Source organism: Lathamus discolor, chromosome 15 (assembly GCF_037157495.1).
Source record: "Lathamus discolor isolate bLatDis1 chromosome 15, bLatDis1.hap1, whole genome shotgun sequence".
Lineage (NCBI taxonomy): Eukaryota > Metazoa > Chordata > Aves > Psittaciformes > Psittacidae > Lathamus > Lathamus discolor.
Window position 1 is genome coordinate 7,958,669 of NC_088898.1, and position 12,517 is coordinate 7,971,185.

Below are 12,517 nucleotides of genomic sequence, written 5' to 3' on the forward strand. Positions count from 1 at the left end.
GTCCAGGAATGCCCTTCATTTGTTTCAAAAGCATTTGAAAGCCTTGATAACAGGTAATCTTGCTGCAGACTATTGTGTCCTTTCTGATGGACAGGCTATTGCTGCTGTAACTACCGAGTAGATAGTGGAGTGACAATGTGTGTTCAGCCAAACGCAGGCTGTATAATATTTATGTCAAGTATATGAGGCCAAAAAACTTCCTTGTGTTTGGATATTGGAGGGTTCAGCAGATAACAGGGCTTGAAAAGGCTTTTCTATGTTTTGTGAGCAGCAAATCATGATGGAAGGCTCATGGTGGGAGAAGGAAGGCGCAGGTTTCTCTCACTACGGGCTGCAGGGATGACAGAGCATCCAGGTATTTATAAGTATATGGGAAATGGGACCCGGGTTTGGCAAGTGAACTTTTGTCAGCGATTGCCTCGCTGCTGGGTTTGCTTAAAGTGGTGAAATGAATGTTAAATTGAAGTTTCTACTTTTGGAAGAGACCTTTTGAAAATGAAACAGGCTTATCTTCAGTCTAGGCTGAAATCCAGAAAATTGCCTGTATCTCAGAACTCCCCAGAAATGTTCTCTGTGAGCCATCCCATGCAAAAAATGTGCGTGTAAGGGAAAGAATCTGGAGAAAGATTAACCTTGGAGGCGTTTTTTCCCTGCTTCCCTCATGCGATGTCTTTTGGACCAGCAGAGGTGGGGTCCTGGTGGCATCCGCATCAAGTCTCTTCTCTATAACCTCATTTCCTGAGCTCCTTTGGAATGGTGTGCTGCGGGGCTGTGTCTGTGATGAGTGTACAGCCCCGTAAATCATCCCTTATTACAGGTGACTGTCCCTCTGATCAGAATTAAGATGGCTTTGCATAACCACAGTCCTATCTTTTGATGCATCCATGCTGTCCCATGGACCATTTGCCTCTGTGGAAGAGCTTGTGATAACAATCCCAGATCTGAGTTAGTGCTTCTGCTCCTAAAAGTAGCATTTGTTGTGATTTTAATTAGACAAGGAGATGTTTTTCAGTGCAGGCCTTTGAAGCATTGCTGGGAAGATGACTGCAATTAAGCAGCCCTGATGCTCCTCTCATTTTGTTCTTTTAAGACCTTTTGTTTTAGCCTCTTTGGAGGTGAGAGGCACAAGACTCATTTCATTACATTGCCAGGTCTTGTACGAGCTGCTGTCCTGCAGCGTGAGCTGCAGGTCTGGCTTCATTTACAGGGCAGAGCATACAAGCAACACCTCTCACTACTGATTTGCTCCAGCCAAAGGCTATTTATAATAAAGGAGGGAAGTGATTATTAGGAGCGACCTCATTGCAGTGACAGAGATTATGATGGGGAGTTCACATGTCCCCTCTAAAGCCAAGCGTGGGCTCTTGATGGACCTTGTGCATGGTCAGGAGCTGTTTAGCTTTGCTCCTTTGAGTGCTCAGATGTGCCCAGAGGTTGGGGATAACGACCCTGCTGTGCTGGGGAGGCAGATAATGAGCACAGCCCTCTCTGACTGGGTTCAGGTCACACTGCAGCCAGCTCAGGTAGGTTGGAGGTGTAATTAGTGAGGTGCTGAATCAGGGAGCTGGCACTGACGGTGTCACCTTGTACCTGCTCTCAGCTGGGCGCTGCAGCAAGGGGGATCCTACAGGACAAGGGGATATCTCAGTGAGCAAGGGGTGGTTGGCACTGGTGTAGCCCATGATGGAAAGGCAGGAGCATGCTGCTGGAAAATGTATTGATTTTGGTGATAAGGAAAGTTGTTCCTGAAGGACTGGGGAGGGGTTTGCTGAGTTAGGATGTGGGTCTGTAAAGTGGAAGTGTCTGGAGCAGCCTGCATGACTGCTCGTGAGCCAGAGCACCCAAGGGTGTGCTTGGATGGAATCCCAGCCTGGTTTGGGTTGGAAGGGACCTCAAAGCTCATCCAGCTCCAGCCCCTGTCATGGGCAGGGACCCCTTCCACTGGAGCAGCTTGCTCCAAGCCCCTGTGTCCAACCTGGCCTTGAGCACTGCCAGGGATGGGGCAGCCACAGCTTCTCTGGGCACCCTGTGCCAGCGCCTCAGCACCCTCACAGGGAAGAGCTTCTGCCTAAGAGCTCAGCTCAGTCTCCCCTCGGGCAGGTTCAAGCCATTCCCCTTGGCCTGTCCCTACAGGCCCTTGTCCCGAGCCCCTCTCCAGGTTTCCTGCAGCCCCTTTAGGCACTGGAGCTGCTCTCAGGTCTCCCCTTCAGGAGCCTTCTCTTGTCCAGGCTGCCCCAGCCCAGCTCTCTCAGCCTGGCTCCAGAGCAGAGCTGCTCCAGCCCTCGCAGCATCTCCATGGCCTCCTCTGGACTCGCTCTAACAGTGAGAGTTGGAGCTTCATGCTCTGGAAGGTGTGAGAGCAGCCTCAGCTGGGCTTATTCCTTCCTTCATCTCCACTGGGATGTGCTTTTGCCCAGCTAGGTTCAGCAAAATGAAATGCAATATACCACCAATGCTGTTCTGTGGCTGCTTTGCCTGCAGGACACCAAGCCCTGTCCTCCAAGATGACCAAGGTGTGAAGGAGAACCTTGTGTCTGGTCCAACCATGGTGCCAGGAGAACTGAGCTTGTGCTGTTAGTCTTTATGGAGCAAGCACACCATTCAGGCTGCAGGCCATAGTCCATTATAGCTGCTTGCCCTTCCCAAACAGGGAGGGAGTCGAGTTTGGTTCTCCCACCAAAGCAGATGATTGCTGAGCCCGGTGACTACAAGGCCTTGACTTGCTTCCCATTGCTTATATTGCAAATGGGAAAACAAACACAACAAAAGAGGTGGTGCAAGGAGAAATATTTTGGCTCTTTTCTCGCTGGTATTTTTTGCCTGGCTTTGATTTGCCTGTCAAGCTGCCAGAGCAGAGCTTTGCAGAGATGCGTTTAAACCTTGATGGGCAGCTCTGGAGCTGTCAGCGCTCCTGCCTGCGTCTGCTGCTGCCTGGCCAAGGCAGGAGCTGCTGGCTCTGGCCATGCTGGAGGCTGTGGATCTGGGAATGGCTTTTGGGGTTCCCTCACCCCTAATTACTCATGTGGTGCCCTAGGTCGGGGGAAGCTGCTGCAGTGGATGTGTGTTGGGATGCTGTAATCCCAGCTCCCAGGGTGCTTATGCTGTGAATCAGGATTGGGTGGGATGTGAAATTAACAGAAGGCTGCAGGAGAAGATGGATAGATGTGCAACCCCAAGGTCATAGAATTATAGAATGGTTTAGGTTGGAAAGGACTTAAAGCTCATCAGGTTCCAACCCCTGCCACGGGCAGGGACCCCTTCCACTGGAGCAGCTTGCTCCAAGCCCCTGTGTCCAACCTGGCCTTGAGCACTGCCAGGGATGGGGCAGCCACAGCTTCTCTGGGCACCCTGTGCCAGCGCCTCAGCACCCTCACAGGGGAGAGCTTCTGCCTTCTCTCCAACCTGAACTTCCCCTGTTTCAGTTTAAACCTGTCATCCCTTGTCCTATCACTACAGTCCCTGATGAAGAGTCCCTCTCCAGCATCGTTGTAGCCCCCTTCAGACACTGGAACATGCTCTGAGGTCTCCACACAGCTTCTCTTCTCCAGGTCAATAGATATTTGTCAAGGTGGTCACCTTTTCTCACTGGTGCTCATTACTCTGTACTGGGAATGTCCCTCTTACATACGGCTGCTGTGCTACATCACGACCTGGAAGAAGGTTTCACTTGTAAATGCCAGAAGAAGAATGATGTCTGTGTTTTGGCTCGCCTGGCACCAAGTGTCTTCCCTGTGCCAAGCAGCAAACCTCCCTTGGGCTTGGCTGCAGATCTCCACAAGCTTCTTCCAGCCTTTTTCCTATAGGAGGTTAAAGACACCTCATGCACTTGTGTACTGTAGCTGCCTTTCTCATCTGGAAATCACAAGGCACTTTGTAGCCTCCTTTTATTAAGGAAGCCAACTGTTGATGTTCATATATGGGGGGAAATAACAAGCAGAGGCCAAAAAGCAATGCTCAAACTCATCCTGTAGATCAGAAGCAGTATTAGGGGTAAGATTCAGGAGTTCTGATTTCCAGGACCACTAAGAACACTGCTTTTGGCATCATGGAGAAAATTGATCCCCTGTTGCATGGACTTGGGGTTATGGTTGGACTTGATGATCTTAAAGGTCTTTTCCATCCTGGCTGATTGTATGATTCTATGTTTGTCCCTGCAGAGATGTCGGGGACCGTGGCTGACATCTCGCTGGTGCACTGGAAGCAGCAGTGGCTGGAGAACGGCACCTTGTACTTCCATGTCTCCATGAGCAGTGCTGAGCAGCTCTCCAGGGCCACCCCCCCGAGCCTGCAGGAGCCTTCGGAGATCGTGGAGGAGCAGCTGCACATTCTGCATATCTCGGTCATGGTGAGTGAAAGCTGCCAATGGCATCAGTGGGGACGGAGGACCCTCTGGGAGGGGATGGCGGCTGGCAACCGGGGTGTGATGGGAAGGCAGTGAGAAGGAGCAAGGTGATGAGTTTGGTTTGCAAATGTCCATGTCCCATCTTGGCTAGGCCTTCAGAGAGGAAGAGATATGCCTGACTGGGCCAGGGAAAACAGAGTGGTTGGTCTTTTCATAACGAAGCAAGACAACAGAGTAGAGAAGAAGCTGTAGGGAAGGTGATGAGGAAGCTTGTAGTGGTTCCATCACTGCTGGCAACTGGGGAGGTCGGTCAGGGGAGTATTTCCGCTTGGTTGTGCCATTAGGCATGTGTAAAAGCAAGATTCTGGGCTTGGTCATTTCTTTCTGAAGCTGAATTTTACCTGTCAAGTGAATATGGGCTGTAGCATGACCCTTCTCTTGCAAAGGATGAGCTTGACCTGAAAGTGAAATGATGGTCTAGATGCTTGGAATGTCTCCATTTCAGGTGTTTGTGACCATTATTAATAGATCATGTATGTGCTCTGTTGCCTTATAATGCTTATTTCAGTATGTTATGAGGTTGTTGATATGGTTCATATGGTTATGAGTATGTTATGAGGTGGTGGCGTATTTGGATCCGGTCTGTCGTTCCTCTGTGCTTTAGAGGAATCCATCTGTGAAATGGGACTGAATGTATCATCCCTTAACTGCCATTGGGATAAGCTGTCCTGTCAGTAAAAGAAATAGAGAAGTTAGGCTTGTAGATCCTGTTTAGACGCAGGCCATCTGTTTGGCCAAGGGAATTCTTTGTTGTATTGGGATCCCATTGCAGCAATGCTCTGCAAAAGGTGAATCTGAACAGATCTCTTGGTACCTGTGTGTCATCTCCATGGCTTCTGTCCTGTTGGGAGAAGGAGCAGAGGTGGTGGCTGTGCACTGCCTTTATTTTTCCTTTTGAACAATGTCTATTTGGCTTGTACAGCTTAAATCTGATTTCTTCTTGAGTGTCTTAGCCCTTGGCAGTGGGGCTTTAGGTTGAACACTGAGTATGTGGCATCAGGAGAGAGGCTTTGCATTAAGGCTGTTGGGCAAGATAAGAGGCGTATGATAGCAGGATGGCAGAAGGGATAGGAATCAGGGACTGTAGCTTGTTTGGTTGGATAGGGAACGTTTTTACATCCTACTAATAATGTCAATGTGATGGAATACTGGGGAGGAAAGGGTAAAACCGATGTACTTGGAAAATGAGCCTGAAAAAATGAGAGAGTAAGGAAGGAAGGTGGCAAACCCTAAGTCTGGGGTGTGAAAACCTTGACTCCTGGTATGAGGATGGTATTGTTTGGCTGTTGTGGGCAATCCTGAGCCATGGGGAAGTGGCCTGTGCCTGTGAGAAGAGCCTGGCAATGGGATAACTGCAATTGCTTTGAAATGCAGATTTTCTTTGGTAGGGATTGATTCAGTCTTGTTCCCCAGACCTTGCTGAAGCTGCTCTTTCCAAGAAAGCAACGTGATGATTGCAATAGATTGATGCTTTGGAGAACGTTTCTTAGAGAGAGGCCAAGAGCCTCCATCCTCTGCACCGTGGAGCACAGCAACAACGATGCTGGTGGAGTGGAGCTGAAGGCATCACTGTGCATGTCACAGCAGCAGTGTCTGTGCACTGTCCTCCTGGGTTAGCCGGTGACGATGTTTTGCCACATCTCCCAGCACAGGAGCATCCATGGCTTCGTTGTGAGAGTTAACTCCTGCCCTGAGCATTTCCTGCCCTTCTGCATTAGCAGGGGAAAGGCAGGAGGGAAACAGCCACATTTAGACTCCCTTTATCAACCCTGATACTCCTCGTAATAGAAGCCAAGGTCGCAGGCAGGGATATGGGTCTGGGATGTGGTCTGAGCTGCACACATGTGCTGGGGGAGGCAGAAGCTCTGTGTATTTCTTCCCTGGGTCAGGATTGCAGCACAGACTTGAAACCTTGCCCAGGTTCTTTTCTGAAGATTCATTAACTTTTCGAGTGAAACCGAGCAGACCCGAGCCAAGTTCTGAGTTACTAACGCAAGATAAATGTGTGCTTTGTTGGATCCTCTTCCCCAAGACCATATGGAGTTCTGTAGCTGAGGTAGAATGGGGTGAAAGTCTTTGTTTCTTGGGTGAAATATTTCCTCCAAGTCCCCGGACTCTTTTTGGGATGCCTTCCCACACCTTTACTTTCCCCCCTGAGACCAACATCCCAGAGATCCTCTGTCACTGGAGCCTTCCTCCTTCCCCTGCAGCAGGTTCACTTGCTGTGCTGTGCTTAGCACCCTCTGGATCCCAGCTTGGGGACAGTGTGGTCCCCCCATCCCATTGTATCCCATCCTCCCCTTTGCCCATGTTCCTTCTCCTGCCTTAAGATGCAGCTGTGCATTCCCATGTCCTCCTTCCCAGCTTCTTACATACTTTTCCTTTTGCTTCCTACCATAAAGCCTGATATCCGTGTGCTCTCAATAGACTAAAACACCATTCCTGGAGCATCAGCCCTCCCAAGTGCTGCCTTGGCATTCAGAGTCTGTGTGTCCTGTTCATCATCAGCCCAGCATCTCGCTGCGGGGGACAGGAGGAGACACGGGAAAGTGCTTCCTTCCATCTCCTTTAAGTGGCTGTAACACTCACTTCTACCTGTCTGCTCATCCTTGGGCTGAGTTATAGGAGGCCAGAGAAGGTTTGCCTGGGGGATCCCGCTAATCCCTCGCTTAGGGAGTACCCAGCAAAGCTTTATTGGACAGTGAGACATGGCCAAGCTGAGCTCCCTGTGACGGGAGCATTGTTTTGGGCTTCTGCAGATGTCTATGACTTGGCTGGTAGCTCCTGCTGTGCCTCTAAAGCCAAGAACCCCCCTGCACTGTGTGGGGGCTCAGGGAGGGATGTAAATCCTGGGTTTACTCCTTACTGAGGTGGCTCTGGCTGGTGGTGCCTGGCTTTCTGCTCTGGGGTTTGCTTTCAGTGCAGCAGGAAAGGGGCCATGGGTGCCCATAACCCTGTGTCCCTGGGGCCATCTACCCCCACAACAGCACTGGGATCTGTGACCCTCTTCACACCTCCTGTCCCAAGCTCAAGGGCATCTTCAGCAGCAAAATAATACTTGATTTTTATGGTATTTTCCTTTGCTCACTGTTTTTTCTTAATCTCTCCCCAATGAGACATAACATTAATTACTGCAGTTAAAGGGAATTCAGCCTCCATTACTCTCTGCCACCCCTTTCCTCTCAGCTTAAAGCATCTGAAATTTGTCTCCCGAATGAAAAGAAAGGGAAAAAGGGAAAAAGCACAAAAATGCAAATGTTGGATTTTATTTATTTACCTTTTTTTGTGCGTGTGCAGTGTCAAGTAGAAAGGAATCAATATTTTTGTCATTACGCCTGTTGTGTTTTCCCCCCCATAATCTTAGCTGTCACTTGGGTTTAATTGTGTTGTTTCCTCTTGTGTGGAAGTAAATCTTATCTGTTTGGGATTAAAATTCAATGAAGGTCACAGCAGCTTGAAAACTTACCAGGCTGCAGCAATTAATGTTCATTTGGCTTTGATAAATTGGAATGTTCCCCACAATAGGACTGGAGTGGATTTCAGAAGCAATAATTCTTCCATTAACTCAATGATTCCCTGCGTGATAGAGCGTCCTGTCACTGCTCTGTTTGTCATCTGTCACTTCAAGGATCTGGGCATATGCCTGATATGATTTATCATGATTATTGGGGCTGCTTGTGTCAAAACACTTTAAGCTGCTAATTATTCCAGCCTTGTAAATTGCTGGATTTAACAGAACATAAGAGATATTTATTTTGCTGTTGTTTCCCCACCATCTTGTGTCCCTGTTATAATTATTGCTCTGCAGCACAGTAAATTCAGACCTGGGGCCATGTCCAGCGGTGATTTCTATAGACGAAGGCTTATTTTCCATGCTCTGGGAGATGGAGGGATGGGGACGGGTAGGAACAGGCATGTTTGATCTCTGCATTGACCCGACTCACAGACATTTGGTAGGGGCATTGTGCCCTGTGGCTCCTCCAGTGCCTGGGATGCAGGGCTGGAAAGAGGATGCAAGCCTCATCCAGTCCTGCTGGCCAAAGGATGGGTTTTCCTTCCTTAAGCCTGCGTGAGTGATGCTGGTAAAGCCTTGGCCATTTGGAGCTGGGACCATTCCTGCATGGTGTGGAAACAAGTGATGCGCTGCCTCCATCTCCAGCAGAAATAAGTTGGGCTCCTTTGAGAACAGTAACAAGCAGAAGCCTTGTTTCATCCTGTGCCATCACCCTGCAAGGGAGCATTTTGGTGTCTGGAATAAAAGGTCACTAGACCTCATCAGGCTGGCTTTTTTAAATGTTATTATTTTTTATTTCTAATGCCTACTTTCTGCTGTCTGGTGCCAGGAACAGGCAAGTTTGCTGCTTTCTAGGTCTCCCAGCAGGTTCTTTCAGCTCTTACTTGAACAAGTTTCCTTTTTACTCCTTGTTCTTATGCATCCCCATGTTTCCCTAACGATCAGCCATTGGTGCTGTGCTCTGTCAGCCTCTGAGCTGGGTATAAAGTGTGCTCTTAAATGCTTCACTCTGATTTAGCATCCTGCTCTGAAGTGGAGCTGGGGAGGGCTCCTGTGGCCCCCGTGCATGGTGCAGGTGGGTCCTGGTGAGCAGGTTTCTGGGGCAGGTCTCCAGCTTCTTCGGCACTGCAGGAAGGTCCAAGTGCAAGTGAGATTTTCACAGCGCAAGTGAGGTTCTGAGCTGCTGCCGCCTCTTCTCTGAAGCTGCCATCACCAACGAGAGCCATAGAAGATGCATTCATTTTCCTTTTCCCCCCCACCTTTCCTTCTCTCTTACCATTACCTGTGACCCATATCACAACTCTCCTTCCTCCCATGCTCCACTGCCCGTGTTTCCCCAGTGACTCTGTGTCTCATCAGGCTCTTTGCTTGCAGCTTGGCTGCATGAAGCATCATATGTGGTGCCATTGTGCTTGCCCTGTGCAATCATTGGGGTGCAATGGCAGCCGGACCCTGATGGGATGAGCCCTTCGCTGGCCTGAACACAGCATCCATCCAGCGTGTTAGACAGGATGGTGAGGTCATCTCCAAACAGATGTGCAAGCCCAATTGCCTTTCCTTCTGCTGTGCTGGCAGGAGCTGCTCACCATCCCATAGATGGGTATTACATCATACCAGTGCAATTTGGCTTATCCTATTCTATGATCCTGGTGTGAACAGGAGGGAGAAGATGCTGAAATCCTTTGCAAAACTGGGTTGATTCCAACCCTCCTCAGCAAAGAGCTCTTTGAGGGGTAGCTCCAAGTCCCATGGGCTTAAGATACATCTGGTTTTGGCCTCCTTTAACTCTGGTATTGCCCTCTGCTTGGCCATCATATGAGTGGGGTCTCATTTTCCTACTCAGCAGTATTTTCATGGAGTGGTTTGGGTTGGAAGAGACCTTAAAGCTCATCCAGTTCCAACCCCCTGCCATGGGCAGGGCCACCTTCCACTGGAGAAGGTTGCTCCAAGACCCCATCCAACCTGGCCTTGAGCACTGCCAGGCATGGGGCAGCCGTATGATTTTATCCTCCTTGGTGCAAAACCTCCCAGTGGATTTACTTCCATGCCGACCTTGTGCTCGTGGTTGATGTCTTGCTTGTCATGCTGATGGCAGCATTGGAGCTCCTGTCAGCCAGCTCAGCTGGGGGAAAAAAAACCATGGTGTAACATGAGTAATGAGGTAGTGAAGAAGACACAACATCTGTGTCATCATTCCTGCACCAGGAGGTCAACCAGATTCATAAAGCATGCACTTCCAGCTTCTGTGATGTTTAGGAATTAATTAAGGTAGGGAAGGAATTGCTGCTGCAGCAGATTTCCTTATCCGAAAGGTATTAAAAAGCTAAATTGATCTCCAATTAGCTGGTTCTATTAAAATGCAAAACCCAAAAGAAAAGCCCTCAACCTCCAGGAGCCGGGTTCAGTGTGTCCCTGCGTGAGAATCACATCCCTTCTCCTCACATGCGGGGAGAGGAGGAGGAGGCACTCACCCCAATGTGCAGGTGGACCAGGCATCCCCAGATCCCTGTGAGGAGGATGGCAGCCGCAGGCTCTGTGCTGATGGCAGATGGAGGGTTAGCACCTTGCCTGGAGCAGTGTCCCAGCCCGCTGGTGGTGGCCCTGAGCTGCTTTGGGGTGGCTAAAGAGGTTGATGGGACTTTTGCTGGGTGTAGTGGTCCAAGGCTGCTGAGCTCTTGCAGGCTATTGAATGGGGCACTTGCACCCCATTGATTGGGGCACTTGCACCCCATTGATTTAGGGACTGGAGCTCAGCACAGTTGGAAGCTGAATGTCACCCTGGTAACCTCTACCTGCCCTGTGCTGTCCAGAGCACCTTGGACACTAATGAAGTTATGGATGCGCACGTGAACCGGTGTGGGGAGTGGGCCTGCTGATGGGTAAAGCTAGGAGCAAGCCTCCCGCTCCTCTTTCCCAAGATAGGGACATTCTTTGCCTTCATGTTTAATCTCCATAACATATCATTAGCTGACTTCAGGCAGGTTGGGAGAAGCAGCATCTTCCATTCAGCCTCCCCCTGTGCTCTCCATTGCAGAGAGATGTAAACCAGGGGCTAAATGTAGTTAACACTGTGCTCTTGTATTTAGGGACTTCATTTTGGGGGGGATTTGTCTTTAAAGTGTCACTTTTGTGACAATGGCACCTGTTATGTTAATAATTTTTCACTAATCTCTGTTTTCTACCCTAGCTCCTGTGAATACATTAGGCACTTTATAGCTTTCTATCTAGCACATTTCCCCCCCCACTGTGTTCAGCTATGGAACTGGAGTGCTTGATTTGCATCTCTGATAAAGCAGGGCTGAATAAATACCTCTTAGTTCATCCGAGCTGAGCAGCAAACTAACTTTCTTGTCATCCCCAGAGCAATCAAAGTTGGTACTGGGGAGAAAGCAGCCAAAGGAAGCGTTTGGGAGGGGTTTGCCTTTTGCAGATGGCATTGAACACATGGGAATGATCCGCAGACACAGAGAATTCCTAACCTGAATGTGCTGAGAAAAGAGGAGGGATGGGGGGAAAAGTAAGCACTCACGTTGGGAAGGTGGTTGGTGAAAGTGTAGTGCTAGAGCTGGGAGGGGGATGCTGAACTCATAGAATGGTTTGGGTTGGAAAGGACCTGAAGATCATCCAGGTCCAACGCCCTGCCATGGGCAGGGACTCCTCACACTAGACCACACAAAGCTCTGTTCAGCCTGGCCTTGAGCACTGCAAGGGATGGGGTAGCCACAGCTTCTCTGGGCAACCAGTGCCTCAGCACCCTCACAATAAAGAACTTTTTCCTTATATCTAACCTGAACTTCCCCTGTTTCAGTTTGAACCCATCACCCCTTGTCCTGTCACTGCAGCCCCTGATGAAGAGTCCCTCCCCAGCATCCCTGTAGCTCCTTTCAGACACTGGAAGCTGCTCTGAGGTCTCCACGCAGCTTCTCTTCTCCAGACTGAACAGCCCCAACGTTCTCAGCCTGTTCCAGGGATGGTGAGGAGACTGAGAACACCACCAAAGGAAGGTTTGGGAATGGGGTGAGGAGCGTTGGAGCAGTGTCAGCTCCTGGCTCGAGGTGGGACATGCACCAGGCATCGTGCACGTCTGCCTTCGCCCCCATGGTGGGTCCTGTCGCTGCTGGTGATGGTGAGCTGTGTATTTTTATCACCCAGAGCAGGGACTTTGCCAGTTTCAGATTCTTGTCTTGATCTTGTTCCCTTCCTTCCTCCTCCTCCTCACTCTTCCACTTCCCACCATCTGTCCGGGAGGAATACTCGTGCGTCTACAGCACCGCGGGGCGTAGCTGGTAGCTTGACCTTTTCTCCATGCTTTTTTCTCTCAGCTTGGGAAGCAGATGGAAGAGCCAGGATTCGGTGGGGTAGCTCTGCCTTGGTTTGCAGAGTGGAGATGAAGGAGCATCCTTATCCTGCACCGGCTGGGTCTCACTGAGCTGCTGGGCTCCTAGAGAGAGTAATTCCATGCAGGAGCCCTGTGCTAATCCTGTGTGTAAAGTGCTGGGAGCATTTGATCCATACCTTTGAAACACTGATGCAGACACAGAAATGTTTTGAAGCTACCAGACTGAATCTAGTTGCTTTAAACTGCTGCATATGGTGTTAGA

At 49.8% G+C, this 12,517-nt stretch overlaps 1 protein-coding gene across 6 annotated transcripts in view; it reads left to right on the forward strand.

Moving 5' to 3' along the window:
• The window catches only part of ASTN2 (astrotactin 2), a 340,921-nt gene that overhangs the window by 60,092 nt on the left and 268,312 nt on the right, over positions 1-12,517 (forward strand). For 5 of the 6 annotated variants that reach the window (XM_065695849.1, XM_065695846.1, XM_065695847.1 and 2 more), the window contains one exon: positions 4,158-4,345. In XM_065695849.1, coding sequence (XP_065551921.1) covers positions 4,160-4,345 — 186 coding nt within the window. In that variant the 5' untranslated portion in view covers positions 4,158-4,159. Of the gene's footprint in view, positions 1-271; positions 356-4,157; positions 4,346-12,517 lie in introns of all 6 variants that reach the window. The other variant, XM_065695848.1, reaches the window with a different exon arrangement.